The 18,337-nt window shown below is 53.3% G+C and overlaps 1 protein-coding gene across 2 annotated transcripts in view; it reads left to right on the forward strand.

The window, feature by feature from the left end:
- TRIM62 (tripartite motif containing 62) overlaps positions 1-17,651 on the forward strand; it is a 32,677-nt gene extending 15,026 nt beyond the window's left edge. For both annotated transcript variants that reach the window (XM_081224606.1, XM_081224605.1), the window contains exons 3-6: positions 358-453; positions 5,153-5,409; positions 6,251-6,366; positions 15,857-17,651. In XM_081224606.1, coding sequence (XP_081080732.1) covers positions 358-453; positions 5,153-5,409; positions 6,251-6,366; positions 15,857-16,407 — 1,020 coding nt within the window. In that variant the 3' untranslated portion in view covers positions 16,408-17,651. The remainder of the gene's footprint in view (positions 1-357; positions 454-5,152; positions 5,410-6,250; positions 6,367-15,856) is intronic.
- The last annotated feature ends 686 nt before the right edge of the window (positions 17,652-18,337 follow it).

Raw genomic sequence — 18,337 nt, forward strand, 5'->3', positions numbered from 1 at the left:
GGTTCCTGCCAGAGGATTCTAAGCAAGGAGTCTTGGCCAGCAAATCAGGGTGGGTCAGAAAGTGTGTGGAGGTAGATTGGAAACAGGGAGACCAGAGCCCCTAGGATGGCCAGAGAGGAGGCTGTTGCAAGACTCCAGATGGAAGATGGGAACAGACTCCGGAGATACTTAGGAGACAGACTCTGTGGAACGTGGTGGTTGTTAAACTGTGAAGGGAGGCGGGTGCTGGGGCAGGAGACAGACGGGGCCAGGATAGCTTCCAGTGCCCGCAGTGGACGGGCCTGGGCTCTGCATCACCACGGAATACCCGGGCCGGATCTGGCCCGCGCCCCCATCCCGATCTTGTCTGTGTTCCAGAGGGAGCTGAAGGAGCAGCTTCAGGCCCTTCAGGACAGTGAGCGGGAGCACACGGAGGCGCTGCAGCTGCTCAAGAGACAGCTGGCGGAGACCAAGGTGAGCCCGGCCTGGACGTGGGGGCGGGGCTGGCTGTGGTGGGGGCGGGGCTTCGTGGGGGCAGGACCAGTTGGGAAGTTGGGGGGCGTGGCCTTGGGCCTGCTGTGGGGGCGGGGCTTCGAGGGTCCAAACTCCAGGTGTTAGGCCGGGGCATGGGGGTGGGGCGGAGGCTGGGGCTTCCCTGAAGGTAAATGGGGCGGGGACCCACTCCAAGATGACTGAGGGCAAGTGGGATCCTTTCTCCCTTCCTGCTTTGGGTGAAAGTTGAGGTGGGACCAGGGACCCTTTGGAAAACCCTGGCGTCCTGCGGGGCTGGAAGAATGTACCTAGTCTTTTTTTTTCTCCCGTTGCTAAACACACGCATTGCCCAAGGAGCCAATCCTGAGAATGTTCCTTCGAAGCCCTCCTGATGATTTGTGGCTCAGCCCTGGTATCAGCTCCCCTCTTCAACTCGGACTGTGGAGATATAGACTCTGAAAAGTAGCGTCAAACCCTGCAGGCTCTGGCCACAGTGGTTTGAAAAGAAAAGCCTTTTTTCTTGACCTGAGAGGAAAGCCCTGGGTTCTGATCCAGCCACTACCGTGCTGTGTGACTTTGGGTAAACTGCACACTTATCTGGGCCCCTAGTCTTCCCATCTGTGCTGTAGGGACTCTGCCAGGCTCCTTCCAGCCGTGATGTTCTAGATCCTAGCACACTTCCAAGGGGCTCCCTCCAAGTCCCCCACAGATACCTCTAACTGGGCAAGGCTTGCTCTGATTTCTGCTGTCCTTCTGGAACCAAGCACTGGGGATCCAGGCCTGGCTGCTAAGCTCTTGGGTGATTTCAGTGTGGCTCCACTCCATTTGCAGGGGTGCCACTGCCAGCATCAGCTGGAGCAGAGCCTTAGGAATGCTCTGGGCCTCCAGAGGTCCCCCTGGGGCCTGGAGAGGCCATTGGAGATCCAGACCTGCGACCCAGCTTGGCCACCAACACACTGTGGGGTCTTAGGGAGGTCATGACGAACATTTCTTCAGAGAACACTCTGGAGTGCGTCCGGGCAGGACCCTCAGTGGGCATCAGATGGGAAGCAGTCACAGGACTCTGGCCTCTTTGCTTCTCCCAGCCTCATTTTCCCCACCTGCCTGGTGATCCCACACCTCTCAGGTGAAGAGAAGCAAATGGAAGCCTCTGTCTGTATGAGAGGGGAATATTATGGTCTGTTTCTTCTCCCCAGCATTCTGTTCTTCTCTCCACTCCCTACCCGCATTGTTTTTCTCCACTGACCTTTTCCTCCCCTGCCTTCCTGTCCATCTGTCTACCTCTCGGTTGTCCTCTGGGGCCACCTTCCCCTCCAGTTCCCCCAGCCCTGCTTCCTGTCTGGACTGGGATGTTTATACAAGAAATGCCTATGGATGCTTTGGAGGTCATATTTCACCTGGTGCCTGACTCGGCTTTCCTGTGGCGCCTGCCCCTCCAATGGCCCGGCCTGAGGGCCCGTCTGATCTCCCTCCCCCAGCCCAATGTTTTCCTTGGTCGGCCCTGACCGAGTGACGCATTCTTGGCAGGGTGTTGTTCTGAAATGGCCCCAGCTCTTCCAACCCCAGTGTGTTCCCAGGGATGTGGTGGGTCAGGATGGGAGCTGCTCTCCCAGTCGTGACTGAAGGGATTGGGAGTGGGGCGGGGCTGGCTCTGCCCTAGAAAAAACTAGAGTAAATGAGACACACCAGTTTAGCTGAAGCTTTCTCTGTGCTGGGAACTGTGTTCCCCATTCATTGTCTCGCCGAACTGCACAGAATGTCACCTCTATGACTGCAGGATTCCCCAGAACCTACACGGTGTCTAGCACACAGTAAATAGTTGTGGAACAAATGAGTGGGGAAAAAAGATACACCTTTTGAGGTAGGAATAGTTGTTGTCTCCATTTTATTGGCAAGGAAACTGAGGCCCAGAGAGGTTGAGGGACAGGCCTAAGGCCCCACAGCTAATAAGTAGCTAATTGAGACCTTACTGTCCAGTTCTGTCTGAGCCTAGTGCATATTCCAGCCTCACGCTGGAATGTCCTCAGTGAGATCTCTGGCTTTGTGGGCTGCAAGCCGGGTAGGCCTGGAGAACCCATCAGGGACATATTTCGGGCTCCTGGGGTGGCTGATGTTCCACTTCTGAGCTGCCCTCTCCCAGCCTCTTTCTCTCCTCTTGTCCTGGGGACACTGGGCCCCTACCTGAGAGAGAAGATGGAGTCTGCACCCACCTCTACAGAGCAATCTTGGGCAAGACCCCTCCCTCCTTTACCTCTCAAGCAGGTCCTGACCATCAGCCTTGTGCCAGGCTCTGGGATGCAGGGCTAAGGAAGATGTCATTCCTACCGGGAGGACCAGTAGTTCATCCACTACCGGTCCGTTAGTTCATCCACTAACTGGGAAGCCACATAAAATGTGGGGCAGTATATTCAGAATATTTACAAAATGCTCTGGGAACATTTAACTATTTAACTGCCTGGAAAAGTTAAGGAAGGTACCACAGAGAAGGTGGCTTTTGATCTGGGTCTTGCAGGATGAGTAGGAGTTTGTCAGTTGAATAAAGCATTTGCTGGGGGAGGGGTCCACTCTAGGCAGGTGGAATTACGATGCAGCAGCACTAGAGAGGTAAGCAGGGATCAGATTAAGGACTTTGGATTCCAGGCTAAGAAATTTAGCCTGTACTAGTTAGTCATCAAGGAGCCAAGAAGGGTCCCTAAAGACGAGATCGGCTGTGACCCAGTTTGCACGTTAGAAGGATCACTCTGGCAGCAAGTTTGTTGGCAAAGATGTGGAGTTGACACGTGGAACCAGTGAGTTGGTGGGACCCAGGGGCATGTGTGGAGGAGGCAGGTGGAGAGATGAATGTGGCGCTCAGGAGACATGTAAGACCTTCGAAATGGCCTTGGAAGCCATCCTCAAAGCGGTGGGAGTTGCAGGGTGTGAACAAAAGGAGCCAGCCTGGCCGAGTCCTCAGGAACAGGGGTGGCAGGGAGGGAGCAGCCACAGAGGTGTGAGGCAAACCAGAAATTTCTATGAGTAGAGGGTGGCCCTTGGGCCAAATGCTGCTGCAGATTCACCAAAGAGCAGCCGGAAGGGGTGGCCATGAGATCTGGGGCTCTTTGGAGGGCAGTGGCGGACGGTGCAGGGAGGGCAGGCCCCAGCTTCCCCACTGTGACCTGCCGCTGCCACAGCCTTGGCCCTCCCTGGGTGAGGGCGCTCCGGGAGGCCACAGGCAGCCTGGCCCTTCATCCCCAGCCTCTCCGCCACCCCCTTTGTCTGCCCTGCGTGCTGGGTGGGCATGCGCAGGGAGGCTGGCCCACTGCCAGCAGCTCTTCCTGCCTCAGGCAGCCGGCAGCCACGACGACTGGGAGGGGACAGGCCCTAATTGAGCCTTTGTGGAGCCTCCCACAGAGCCCTGGGCACTGAACACAGCAGGGTCTCTGACTCCGTGAACTCCCAGCCAGGATCCCACAAAGTCAAATTGCAGAGGCAGGCCCCACACGCTGCTGCTGCAGCCGAGCCGCACTTGTGTACCCCGTGTCATCCTGCCTTCTGCTGTCCCCTCGGCCCGCTGCCCACACCCCCCACCTGACATCCTGCCCGTCCTTCAGGCCCCAGCTCAGAAGTCATCTCTCCACGAAGACTTCTAGGATGTGCCTGTTCCAGTGTTTTAATAACCAGGCTCTGGGTCTGCACCTCAAACAATACCATGCACTTTGTGAATGTTCCCTCACTTACCATAGCCCTGCAATGTCGTTGTATACCCTTTTCCCAGATAAGAAAACTAAGGTTCAGAGATATCAGGCAACTAAGGTTGCCACAGCTGGAGACCCAGAGCCACTGGGCACCAAAGCTGTGCCCTTTACCACTCAACCCCTCCTGGGCCTGGCAGTGCCCTTCGGGGCAGAGAGAAACACGGAAGTCCATGCTTATCTCCTGTGACGATGGCTTTAACCCCCCAGCTCTTGTTCCCTGGCCAGAGGGTCTCGGGGTGGCGGGACAGGGCAAGTGACCACCAAGCTTTGCCCAGCACGTTGCCATTTATAAAGCTCTTTAACATCTGTGATCTCGTCATCTTTGCTTGGGCCCCATGAGTGACTTTTTTAAAAATAAAAATTTAAGGGAATTCCCTGGCAGTCCAGTGGTTAGGACTCGGCGCTTTCACTGCCGTGGGCCCAAGTTCGATCCCTGGTTGGGGAACTAAGATCCCACAAGCCATGTGGCGCAGCCAAATAAATAAATAAATAAAATTTTCACTCTCTCCCAGACTGAACTCAGCATCCTCTCCCTGCCCCCCACGTCTCCTGCCAGCTTCCCCATCCCTCCCACCCCCAAGCCAGAAATCTGGACATCATCCTTACACCTGTCTCTCCTGTACCCCTACAGCCAGCCAGTTGGTCACCGGGGTCAAAGAGGCTCTCCTACAAATGTCTTTCAAGCCGTGTCCATCTGCTGCTCCCCTAGTTCAAGCCTCATTGTCTCACCTGGACCATTTCATTGGTTTCCTAATGGAGAACAATTATCTGCTGTCCCTGCTATGCCAGTTCTCTCCTGCCACCATGCTTTTGCATGTGCCATCCCCTCACCGACATGCCTTTCCCACCCTTTCCTCTGTGCATGCCAAGATGCTCGGTTTCCTCCTCTCACCCAGGGATCACTCCATCCACTCTCCCTGACTGACCCCTGATGACTGTCTCCACAGTCTTCCACCAAAAGCCTGCGGACCACCATTGGGGAGGTCTTTGAGCGGCTGCACCGGCTGCTGCGGGAACGGCAGAAGGCCATGCTGGAGGAGCTAGAGGTAGACACGGCCCGCACACTGACTGACATCGAGCAGAAAGTCCAGCGCTACAGCCAGCAGCTGCGCAAGGTGCAGGAGGGGGCCCAGATCCTGCAGGAGCGGCTGGCTGAAACTGACCGGCACACCTTCCTGGCCGGGGTGGCCTCGCTGTCTGAGCGGTAAGTACCCGCCTGCTGTGGATCTTCTCCAGGGGGTGTCCCCTCCCTGGCCCTTGTGGGATGCTGGGATTGGAGGCAGATAGGGTGGTTAGCAGAGAATTCATTCATTCAAATCTCCATCAAATACACAGGACATCTGCTATGTGCCAGAGCCTAGGGTAAAAGCTTTATGTATTCATATTATTTTATATATAATACTTATAATCATATAGGATATTACTTGTTTTATGTGCTTTATATTATATTACAAATATGTGTTTTATATTATCTAGTATATTATTTATAATAACGTTGATATTATATATAATAAATAATAATATGTAAATTATTATAATCCTAATAGCCCCTTGGAGGTAGTTACCACTGCCATCCCCATTTCACACATGTAGAAAATGAGACACAAAGAAGCTATAGCAATTGGCCAAGGCCCTTCGTCTAGTATGTGGGGGAGCCAGGATTCAAGCCCAGGTCTCTCTCGTTCCATACCTGCCTTTAATAATAATAACACTTAATTATTGGTTCGTTAATGACCAATACTGATAGCTAACATCATGTATTCAGTGTTGACCTTGAGCCAAGTACCATGCTAAGCATTTTACATACATTATGCCATGTAATCCTCACAAGCCTAGGAAGAAGGTGTTATCATAGTACCCATTTTAAAGATGAGGAAACTGAGGGCAATAGCTAGAGAATTAGGAAGTGGCACAAGCAGGCACTTGAGTCGGCACTTGGGTCCAGCAGACTTCCCACACATGACCTCACCCTATGCCAGCTGCCCTGAGGTGCTGGGACAGGAATCCAGCCCCCAATGTGGCCTGCTCTCTTGCTCTCCTTCCAGGCTCAAAGGGAAAATCCATGAGACCAATCTGACCTACGAAGACTTCCCAACCTCCAAGTACACAGGCCCCCTGCAGTACACCATCTGGAAGTCCCTGTTCCAGGACATCCACCCAGGTAAGGCCCTTCCTGCCACTCTCCAGTAGGGCTCAGGAAGAGGCAAGGATTATCATGGGTTGGAGCTAGATGGGGCCCGGCCCAGCCCACCCCTTGCTCTACACATGACATGGGTGCAGGGCAGAGGGATGAGAAGAGTGCCTTGCTGAGCACCTACTATGTTCCAGGGCCTGTGCTGGGCACCAGCACAAGAGGAGGTAGGTTCTACTAGTGTACCCATTCTCTAGATGAAGAGACTGAGGCCCTGGGTGGTTCACTCATTCACTCTATGAGTACAGGATATATCAAACACCTACCTCACACCAGGCACTATTCTAGGTACTAGAGATATAGCAGTGAGCAAAACAGGCAAAAATCCCTACCCTCGTGCATCTTACTTACATCCTAGGGTGTGAGAGAGAAAGAAAACAAAATTAAATAAGTAAAATACATAGTTTTTTAGACAATGATAAAAGATAAGGAAAGGGGCTAAGGGATGTTGAAGTAGGATTGAACGTTTAGTAGGGGATCCAGTTAGAAGACCTCCTTGAGAAGGAAGCAGTAGAGTAAAGACCTGAGGGAGGAAAGAGAAGAATGAGCCATGTAGGTATCTGAGGAAAGAGTGTTCCTGGCAGTGGGAATAGGAAGTGCAAAGGCCCTGAGGCAGGAGCAAGCCTGGGATGTTCAAGGGACAGTAAGGAGACTCACGTGGCTGGAGTGGAATGAGTGAGGGGGAGGGTGGAGGTGAGGAGGTCAGGTCAGTAGCAGTAGCCAGACCATGAGAGCCTGGAGGCCCATATGAAAACCTTAAATTTTATGCTGAGTGAGATGGGAAGGTTTGGGGCAGTGAAGTGACATAAGCCGGCTTAAGTTTTGTTTTCTTTTTTTTAATAAACTTACTGATTTATTTATTTATTTTTGGCTGTGTTGGGTCTTCGTTTCTGTGCGAGGGCTTTCTCTAGTTGTGGCAAGCGGGGGCCACTCTTCATCGTGGTGCGCGGGCCTCTCACTGTCGCGGCCTCTCTTGTTGCGGAGCACAGGCTCCAGACGCGCAGGCTCAGTATTGTGGCTCACGGGCCCAGTTGCTCCGTGGCATGTGGGATCTTCCCAGACCAGGGCTCGAACCCGTGTCCCCTGCATTGGCAGGCAGATTCTCAACCACTGCACCACCAGGGAAGCCCCCCGGCTTAAGTTTTTAAAGTATCCCTCTGGGTGCTGGGTTGAGAATAGACTGCAGGGGGTAAAGGGTGGAGGTTAGGAGACTACTGCAACAATGTAAGTGAGAGATGATGGTGGCCTGGAGCAGGGTGGTGGCAGTGGAGGTGGTGAGAAGTGATCAGATTTAGGATCTATTTTGAACAGAGAGCCAACAGGGTTTGCTAATGGATTGGATCTCAGGTGTGAGGAAAAAAATGACAAGGAAGACTACAACGATTTTGGCTGAGGTGACTGGGAAGATGAAGTTGTAATCATGTGAGGTTCGCGATGCCAGTTAGAAGTCTCAGTGCAGACATGGAGAAGGTAGTGGGAATGACACGTCTGCAGTACGGGAGGAGGGTCAGGGCTGGCGTTGTCTACATGTGGATGGTATTGAATGAGCCGGGATGAGGTCACCTAGGAAGTGGGGGTAGAGAGAAAAGAGAGAGGGCCACTCTAACACATGGAGCCCTAGGCCACTCCTAGAAGTCAAGGACAGGAGGGGGACCCAGCCAAGAAGACCGAGAAGGAACAGCCAGAGAATAGGAGGAAGACCTGCATCTGTCGTGGAAGCCAAGTGGAGAAAGTGTTTCGAGGAGGAGAAAGTGGATAGTGGTGGCAAAGCTGCGACCCCAAGTGTGGGAGGATCAGAACTGACTGTTCTCCGGGTCTTGGTGACCTTGACAAGAGCTGCTTTGGTGGAGCAATAGAGGCAAAAGCCTGACTGGAGACCGTCCAAGAGAAAATGAGACAGGAAGTGGAGACAGTGCTTTCAAAGAGTTTTATATAAGGGAAGGAGAGAGAATGTGGCAGTGGCTATTTGTTTAAGATAGAAGAAATGGCAGCATATATGGGAGGGGTGGGGGGCATGGAAAAGATCCAGTAGAGAAGGCAGAATTGAGGGTGAAGGAGGGAGAGTTGTCGGGGTGACCGCCAGTGGGACCTGCCTCTGCCTTTGCTGGGAGCCAGGAGAAGGTAGAATAAATGGCCCCCCCGAAGCCGAGGGGGCAGTGGTGGGGGCTCCTGGGAATTCTCTTCACCTCTCGCAGTAAGGCAGGAAGCAAGGTCATCCGCTGAGATGAGGATGGGCTAGAGGAGGTCATGGGAAATCTGCCGAGAGAGGAGAAAGCCTGAAATGGGTTTCTAGTAGTTAGTAGACCCTGGGACTGGGAGGTCAACGCCTTCCTGAGATCACACAACCCACAAGGGCATCAGAGTGGAACGTATTGGCAGCAGGGAAACTTCTGTGCTCCTGAGTCAGGTGCAATGTCCTTTAGAGGTGAGACAAGGATATAGAGGAGACTTCTCCCTAAGAGGTAGACACTGTTATTATCATTTTTTAGATGAGGAAACTGAGGCACAGGGCTGTTAGGAACTTGTCGTGGTCACAACCTGTAAATGGTACAGCCAGGATTTAAACCCAGACATGTCAGACCCCAGAGCCTGTGCCCTTACCTACTAAACTAACCAGGCATTCTCTGGCCTCATACTACCAACCCAGGAAGACTGCTGGGGAGACTGAGGCTCAAAGAGGCTCACTGATTTCCCAAGATCACACAGCAATCAGTGTTCTTTCCACCTATCTGGATTCATTCTTTTGATCTACAAATACTGAAAGTCCTTCGAGGCACTTTCAGGATCAGGGGAGACAGATGGGACAACAGACCCTGAAAGTCCAGTGGGACCAGGGCCATGATGAGGGACTTACATGGGGTCATGGGAGCCCAGAGGGACAACAGGAGGCTCTGGATGGGGCGAGGGAGGAGCCAGGGGAACACTGAGTAGACGATGTTTGAACTGAGCACTGAAAACTGAGGGTTTTCCCACTCAGGAAAGGGTGGGGCCTGGAGGTGCCTCAGACAATCCTCGGCATTGGGAACTGTGTAGGCAAAGGAGGCGGTGGGGAGGGCAGGGGCATGAATGATCCCAGGATGTTCACGATTGGCCTTCAGGTACAGATGGAGAAGGACTGAGGACAATCACTGAGGGTGTGAATGCTGAACAGGGATGGGGCTCCCCTCCAGGTGACTGAAGACCTCATTGGATGGATGCATCATGACCAATCGCACAAAAGTGAAGGGACATCTCCTAGAACCCTTAAATCTGGATCTGTGCCCTCATTGACAAAGGGGGCGGTAGTTGGGCGAAGGGCCCACTTCCCAGCCGACTGGGCGGGGCTCTTGGCTCTCCTCCTGGGGTTGTGGGTCTCTGTGTGCTCCCAGCCTTGGAGAGACCTGCACACTGGGACCCAGCAGGGTGAGGGCCACACATGGGTGAAGCAGCATAACTGAAGGAGGCAAGAAGCCCCTCCAAGGGTCCTGTCCCCTCCTGTGACCCAGGGAAGCCCCTCAGGCAGATGGTCTCAGGAGCTCTATTTACCTCAGCTGCCACAGCTCACAGAGGCAACCCAGGCACCTCAACCTGACAGTCAAGGCCCTATGAGATCTGGGCCCAGCCATTCTCTCATTCTCCCCTCTGTATCACACTCAGCCACACTGAACCATCTTCAGTTTTTACACGAGCCATATTCCCTCTCCTCCACACTTTTGCACATGCTATTCCCTTTGCCAAGAACACGCGACACAAACCTTAATCTTTGATGACTAACTGCTACTCTCCTTCACATCTTAGTTTATAAACACCTCCTCTGGGAAGCCTTCCTGGATTTCTCCAGGTAGCCCTGGGCTTTCCTGGTCTCACTGTTTTGTTAATGTCTGCATGGCTGTCTCTCATACTAGACCGTGAGCTCTGAAGGGTCAGGGGCTGAGTCTGATTCATCACTATGCATCCCCAGCAGCCAGCACAGTAAATGTCTGTGGATGAATGAATAAAGAAATGAATGAGTCCTGCTCTCAATTCTGTTACTATTGGGTTGGCCAAAAAGTTCGTTCAGGCTTTTCCGTTACATGTGGAAAACCCCGAATGAACTTTCTGGCCAACCCAATAGAATAGGGCCTGGCATTAAGTATGTGCTCAATAATTATTTGTTGAAGGAAGGAACTTGCTGCACATTCTTGGACAAGTCACTTCCTCCCTCTGAAGCTCAGTTTTCTCCTCTGTATTATAAGGGTGCTAGTGTTCCCTTCTTGACTCCCTCACAAGTGAACAAATGGATGTGGGAATTTGCTGATTGCCCCAGGGCAGGGTTTCTCAGCCTCAGCACTATTGACATTTGGAGCTGGATAATTCCTTGTCTTGGGGGCTGTCCCGTGCATTGTAGGACGTTTAACAGCATCCCTGGTCTCTACCCAACTAGACGCCACACACACCCCCTCCCACTGTGACACCCAAATTCGTCTCCAGGCATTGCCCAATGTCCCCTATGGGGCAAATCAGCCCCAGTTAAGAACCGCTGCCCCAGGGAAAGCTGCCTGTAGGAGAGGGGCTGAGGGAGCAGTAGGGTGTGCCCTGAACATCCTGCCAAGGACAGCGGCCCCTGGGGGTTCAGAGAACAGTGACCTGGTTAGCTGGGCCCCTTCCTTTGTCTGTAGGGCCTGTGAAGTCACTCTGGCTCCTCTACCAAAACCAAGGCTCTTTTGTCCAGTTGGGAGGGGCAGGTGCCCCCAGGGACCTAGCCCTGGATTCTAGCAGCTTCCTGCCTGCTCCCCTTCCAGTTCAGCCTTCCTATTGGGTCACCTGAGAACTCCATGTAGCACCTGTCACTCCCGTGATCTGGAACCTCCACTCTCCACCACCACCCACACCCCTGCCCCACCTCTCAGCTGACATTGGAAACTCTCCTCCAACTGCCTGGCCTGATTGCCCCAGCTCCCAGGCACAAACTTCCTCCCAACCCAGGCCAGGTGGCCATTGTCCAGAGGACACCAGACACTACTTCCTTTGCTCCAGCCACCTCCCTCTCCTGGGCTGCTCTCTCCTCCTCCTGCTTATCTGAATCCAATCATTCTGGGTTCCAGCATGTTCACTGCCTAGCTGTGTGACGCAGGGCAAATGTCTGCCTTCTCTGAGCCTGTTTCCTCATCTGTAAAACAGGGATGAGGAAGGTGTGATTTGTCTCCCAGGGTAGGTAGGACAATTAAATAAGATTATTTATTTGTGATAATAATCCTGGAACTTAGTAAATGCTTGATACCTGTTTCTTATGATTATCATGAATCATCAGATGGTTCCTCAGTCTTGCTGAACAGGCTTTCTAGGGCCACATAAAGGAAAGGACATGGTGTGAAAGATCTTAGCTCAAGTGCCAGCTCTGCTTCCACCCATAGTGGCAACTTGAGCAAGCCACTTAACTCAGAGAAATCTCCCTGGAGCCTCAGTTTCCTCTTCTGAAAAATGGGTAGAGTAATTTGTGCTCCTGGAGCTGCTGTACTGGTCCCATGAGCTAGAGGGTGTGAAAATGTTTTTCGAATGCCCGTACTGTGCAGCTGAGGGCCTGAGTAGGCAGGAGGACTGAGGGGCCAGACTTCTTAAAGGCCTGGCCAGAGGAAAGAGCTGATTGTCCTTGAGAACAAAGAGGCACAAGCCACTCGCTGCCAAGTGATGGTGCTGGACTTTGGGGTTTCTCTGCCACTTGGGCCACTGCAGTATGTGGCTGATGGTGGCCAGGAGACAGTTCCTGGGCCCCCCGCAGTCCACGCTCCTTGCCTTTTGACCTTGAGGTCTCAGAGAGGCTTAAATGGTTGGAGAGCACACCTGGAGACCAGATGGACTGCCTCAGTGCCTGCTTTCTGTTTTTATAAAAGTGTCCCAGGACCTAGAAAAGAGCTCTGACCTGTAAAATTGTGAACCCCAGGGGACGGGATTTGTTTTGCGTCTGACGAGTCTGTCACCTCTCCTGAGAATAAAGGATGGATGGAGGGATTGCCAGTCCCCGCACAGGGACTGACTTCTCAGAGGGGGAAAAGGTATTGCCATGTCCCCAGCTGGGTACCTCTCTGGTCTAAAGGCTGTTACTCCTGTCAGCCCTAGCCCCTGGGAGGACTTGAGAGAGGCCCGAAGACAGGACCTCTGTTTATGAGGAGGTGGACCTCAGCCCACCCTTTGGGGTGTAAAAGCCTCCTAAGAATCAAGCCACACCCTTTGCCTCAGAAGAATGCCAGGCCCTGCCTCTAGCCTCACCCTATGGGCTGTTGGGCCCTGCCCCCTGTGGATCAGGTCCCAACCACCCCCAGCCCCGCCTCTATTGCCAGAACTGACCAATGAATGGCAGACCCCGCCCCTAAGCACACCCAATGAGTGGCAGGTCCTCTCTCTGGCAAGTCCCTTGGGCTTCAAGCCTGTGGGTCCACGCCAAGGAGTTAGCCCTCAGTGCAGTGAGGATTTCCTCCGTCCTACAGGCGCAATCTCAGAACCACTGAAAGCCCACTTGCCTGGCTCCTAGGGTGTCCTCCCCACTCATTAGTGGCACTGGAAGGGCCCACGTTGCCCTACTTAGGCTTAAGAGTATGGGGCTGAGCCCTCCTGCCTGCGTGCTAGTCTCCCCACTGGTCCTTCTAACCTCGGTTTCTGCCTGTCGCTGGTCTCCTCAAATCATCCTGGGCACCTCAGACATAAGGCCCAGTTTCCCATGGGGCACTCAACCACAGCTGCCCACACCTTGGCAATGTGCCCGCTTTGTCCCTCTTGCTCCTCTGCCATAGACACCTGAGTATGACCCACATTCCACAGTCAGTAGGAGTGGCCCCATGTGTGTCTGATTAGATGATTCTTCTCTCCCGGGCTCCCCCTCACACATACTTCCTACATCCCTTCCACCTCCTACCTCTGGATCCCACTGTGGGAATACCCACATTCCACATGGCAGGAGCCTTCTGGTCTGATAGGCTGCACTGTGACCAGATGACAGGGCGAAACGTTCATACACTGATTCAGTGTCCTCCTTCTCATGCCTCCCCTCTTCCATGTCCCTGGATAGAAAATTGTGTTTCCATTGACCCCTCTAGTCACAGGGCTAATTGTTTCCATACAGCCCTCTGACTTCTAAGAACAGGAAAAAAGAGTGTAAAACTCAAGACTAAATTTATTCCTGACAGAGCTCATGGAAGGAGCTTGCTGTAAGTCAGTGGCCAGTTTTGTCAGTGGACTGTGAACAGGAGCACAGTTCAGGGACTGGCTGTCACCCCCTGTTATTGATGACTGCCATCGTTGAGGCATTTTACTTCTCTGTGTATATGCAGCCAGCAGACGTGGCTCAAATAGGAGGTGATGATGCTCCTGCCATGTATAATCTTGCCTCCGCTCCGCCAGATAAGGAAAGCACCAGAGAGCCAGCTGGAGGAGTCCTTTCTTTGCTCCAAGGAACTAGTGACAGGATTCCTTCTCCTTTTCTCCCCTCTGCCTTACTCTGCCCTGGAAGTGCTCATCCAGGCTAATGAGAGCCAATTCTAGGTTCCTCCTTCTGGCTGAGCATCAGCTCCCTCAGGGAGGCAGGAGTAAACAGAGTCCTTGACAAGAGTTCATGAGACTTTGAGAGCCAGACCTGCTAAGCCAGTGTGGCCGGGTGCCCCAGCCTGTGCTGCCTGCCCAAAGACCAACACAAGTGGGGTCAGTTTTAATTTGGTGAGCCTTTCTGGAAACATTTCGCATGCCAGGCCGTGTGCTGGGCACTGGGCCCACCAGGGAGAGTACACAGTCCTTGCCCTCCTGGTGTACATGGGGGTAAGATATGGGCACAGAAGACTACCCCACGTATCAGGAGAGGGGCACAAACAAGGTTAAGGAATTTCAGATTAAGGAGTGAGCATACCTGCTGGGCAACCAGGAAGGCTTCCCTGAGGATAGGACCTGGAACTGAGCCTCATGGGGTGTGATTACAACAAGCAGAGATGAGGTGGTGGAGGGAACAGTCTGGGCGAAGGCTCTGGGCCTGAGTGGGGTCGCGGGTGTTGAGTGAGAGGTAGGCAGGAAGAGAGGGCTAGAGCTGGATTGCACATGGTCTTGATTAGACCTGGCTCTGCCAGTGTTTGCCTGGTGGTCTGAGACTAGTCACATCTCCTCTCTGGGTCTCAGTTTCCCCATCTGTCAAATGGGAGAGTTGGCCTAGAATCAGTGGTTTTCAACTTTTTCAGACCCATCATCTACTTTTTATAACAAATAATTTGTAATGTCTCAAAGATAGTATGGCCTTTTCACAATTTCAAGTATATATACACATATACATATATATGTATATGTGTGTATATACTCTATGATATAAAGGAAAAATAGAAGGAAATTATTTATAATAAAATATTGTATATGTCAATATGTAGATGCTCACTCACAACCACCCTAGAAAACATAATGAACGAGTCAGGTGCTCACACCATAGCTAAAACATCATTCTGCCTCAAATGCAGTCTTAAATAGGTAGGTTTTACTGGTCAATGGTGTTCTTCTTAGAGATGTATTTCCAAAAAAGTGAACAATTCTCAGTGACATTCCAGACAAAACAAATTCAGTCTTCCCCCAGTTTATATGGTAATTGCATTTCAAAACATTCAGTATATATTAAAACTGTACAAAAATTATTTCATGGGCTTCCCTGGTGGCGCAGCAGTTGAGAGTCTGCCTGCCGATGCAGGGGACACGGGTTCATGCCCCGGTCCAGGAGGATCCCACATGCCACGGAGCGGCTGGGCCCGTGAGCCATGGCCGCTGAGCCTGCGCGTCCGGAGCCTGTGCTCCGCAACGGGAGAAGCCACAACAGTGAGAGGCCCGCGTACCGAAAAAAAAAAAATTTTCACGTTTATATGTAAACTGGAGTTAAGCTGTAGCTTCAGGTCATTGTGAAGATTTTTCATCCACATGAATATCTGGTGGAGCGTCTGAAACTCATCGGTGGGCGCATGGGACTGCCCTGTGCATTTCATACAGGGCATTTAGCATCCCTGGATCCCACCTACTGAGACAACACAAACACCCCAACAAATTTCCAAAGCACCCCATAGGGTGATTATCCAACCCCCGAATAATCTTTAAGCTCCCTCCCAGCTCTGAAATTACCCAATTCTGGGTGTGGGACATGGGACTGTAGGCAAGTCATGTCCTCTCTATGAGGACATAGAGATTTATTTATTCAGATTTATTCAACAAATTTTGTGGAGTGCCCACTGTATGCCTTGCCCCAGGACACCATCAGTGAACAAGCAGCCATAGCTTCTGTCCCCTGCAGCCAGGTTAAAATCTGAAAGGACCTTAGCTGTCACCCTTCCATTTTACAGAGGAGGAAGCTGAGGCCCAGAGAGGGCAGGCTTGTATTCAGCATCACACAGCCTCCTGGGGGCCAACCCGAACCCGTCCTCAGGGAGGCACCATAGAGTGGGTCCACCGCCTTCTCTCCACTCATCTCCTCTTCCTCCTCCATCCCCGGCAGTGCCAGCCGCCCTGACCCTGGACCCGGGCACCGCCCACCAGCGCCTCATCCTGTCCGACGACTGCACCATCGTGGCCTACGGCAACCTGCACCCACAGCCGCTGCAGGACTCACCGAAGCGCTTCGATGTGGAGGTGTCGGTGCTGGGCTCTGAGGCCTTCAGTGGCGGCGTCCACTACTGGGAGGTGGTGGTGGCGGAGAAGACCCAGTGGGTGATCGGGCTGGCACACGAAGCCGCGAGCCGTAAGGGCAGCATCCAGATCCAGCCTAGCCGCGGCTTCTACTGCATCGTCATGCACGACGGCAACCAGTACAGCGCCTGCACCGAGCCCTGGACGCGGCTCAACGTCCGCGACAAGCTCGACAAGGTGGGCGTCTTCCTGGACTACGACCAAGGCCTGCTCATCTTCTATAACGCCGATGACATGTCTTGGCTGTACACCTTCCGCGAGAAGTTCCCCGGCAAGCTCTGCTCCTACTTCAGCCCCGGGCAGAGCCACGCCAATGGCAAGAACGTGCAGCCGCTGCGGATCAACACGGTCCGCATCTAGTGCTGCGGAGGGAGACCGCACGCCTGAGCATGGCCACCAGCGAGAGCCCTGCCCCGGAGAGCGGAGGCCGGGACTCCAGCCCAGCCGGGCCAACCTGAGATCTCAGGCCAGTTGTTTACCCTCATTTCCCTGTCTGTAAAATGGAGGTTGTGCTCCACGATTCCGAAGCTCTTCCAGCACTGATGTTCTGTAGCTCTGACCTTACTGGGGATGCAGCTTTGGTCCAAGGGTGTGACATGGCTTCTCCTCAGGGCAGCCCCTGCCCAACCCTCATCCCCCTCCTCTCAGGGGCAGGGGACTGCGTCCCTATGTCTCCCTCCTGCCCACATGCCCTAAGCTCAGGATGTGTCAGTTGTTGCCAGCAGTTGGCTGCCTGAAAGAGACACAGAACCCTCTTATGCTTCCAGGCCTAAGACTTGCCCCTGATCAAGCTAGTGATGGGCCGTTTTAGCCTCAATCCCAGCCCACAGTGGACACAGGCGGTAGCTAGTCCCAGGGTTGCCTGAGAACCACCTACTCCTTCCATCCCTGTACCAAGAGCTTCATGATTTCCCCACTTATCTGCAGGTAGAAATGCAGTTGTGGCCTGTGGAAGCCACAGGCACAGGCTGTGTGAGCCCAAGGCACTCACGTCAGAACTTACCAGCCAGGGAAGACTGTCAGTAGTTAAGCCCACATGTTACAGTCACTGTGCCACCACCTTCCTGCCCACAGGTCTTAAGGCCAGATAATGGCACACCCCGACGTAGGACAAGCATCACTGGATGGTGGAGGTCCCCAGCAGCTCCAAACAAGGGTCCAGCCAGGCCTCTGTGACCAGGCTAGGGTGTAGCGAGGCTGTGGGGAGCAGTATTTTAGTCAGGCTCTGAGCACTGGGGTGGGTGTCAGCTGGGCCCCCCTCATCAATCTTGGCATCTGTCTCAGTTGGGATCCTGTTGCAGAAAACAAGAGCTGCTTTAGCTTTAGACAAGGATTTATTACCAGGTCCCTAGTGGCTTTGTAAAATCATTGGAAGGGCTGGAGGAGCAGACTCTGCTGAATTTCCAGGAACAGCTCCCAGCCGCCAAATTCATCATGTCTGTTGTGACCAGGAACACTGCTCCCATCTGCAGGAAGCCCCTGCATCAAGAAGCCGCTGGCTGCAGAACTGCGCTGACTCTGCTACTGTCCGCACCAGTCAGTGGCTGTCCTGAGGGCGGCCGCCTCCCATTCAATTCAATTTCCAGATCCAAATGTCTACGGCGGGGGGGGGGGGCTCCCTGGTGGCGCAGTGGTTAAGAGTCCGCCTGCTGATGCAGGAGACACGGGTTCGTGCCCCGGTCCGGGAAGATCCCACATGCCGCGGAGCGGCTGGACCTGTGAGCCATGGCCGCTTAGCCTGCGCGTCCGGAGCCTGTGCTCCGCAAAAAAAAACACAAAAAAACAAATGTCTACGAGGGATTCTGTGTGGGGAAACTTAAGTCAGATCCAGAACCTGGGCTGCAAGGGAGTCTGGGAAATGTACTTTTCTTCTTTCCAGCCTCATCCGTACAAAAAGGCACAATAGAAGAAAGTTAGAATGGATGTTGAACAAGCCCACCTTCGGTTTTTGCCATTGGAATCCACCTCTAGGCCTTGGCTTTGAAGCAGCAGAGCCTCTAGTTGCCCTGCTCTGTGGCTTTGTCCTTGTCCAGGACAGGAGCCCCAGGAGCGGGCCTGCAGGACCAAGCTGAAATGTCTCCGAGGCCTTAGCTTTTCTTTCTAGTCCTGGGGCCTAGATTCTGAACTTGGGGTCTCTGACCACACCCATCTCAAAGGAGCCAGACTAGCTGAACTTGGGGGGCTCCCACCTCACAACTGCTGCCCACTGGGGCCTCCCTTGGGCAGGAGGAATCCTCGGTCTCACCCCACCCATTCAGCTACCAGAATCTGGGCCACCCCCAGCAGTATT

The sequence above is a fragment of the Mesoplodon bidens genome (assembly GCF_964165515.1).
Source record: "Mesoplodon bidens genome assembly, chromosome: 2".
Classification (NCBI taxonomy): domain Eukaryota; kingdom Metazoa; phylum Chordata; class Mammalia; order Artiodactyla; family Ziphiidae; genus Mesoplodon; species Mesoplodon bidens.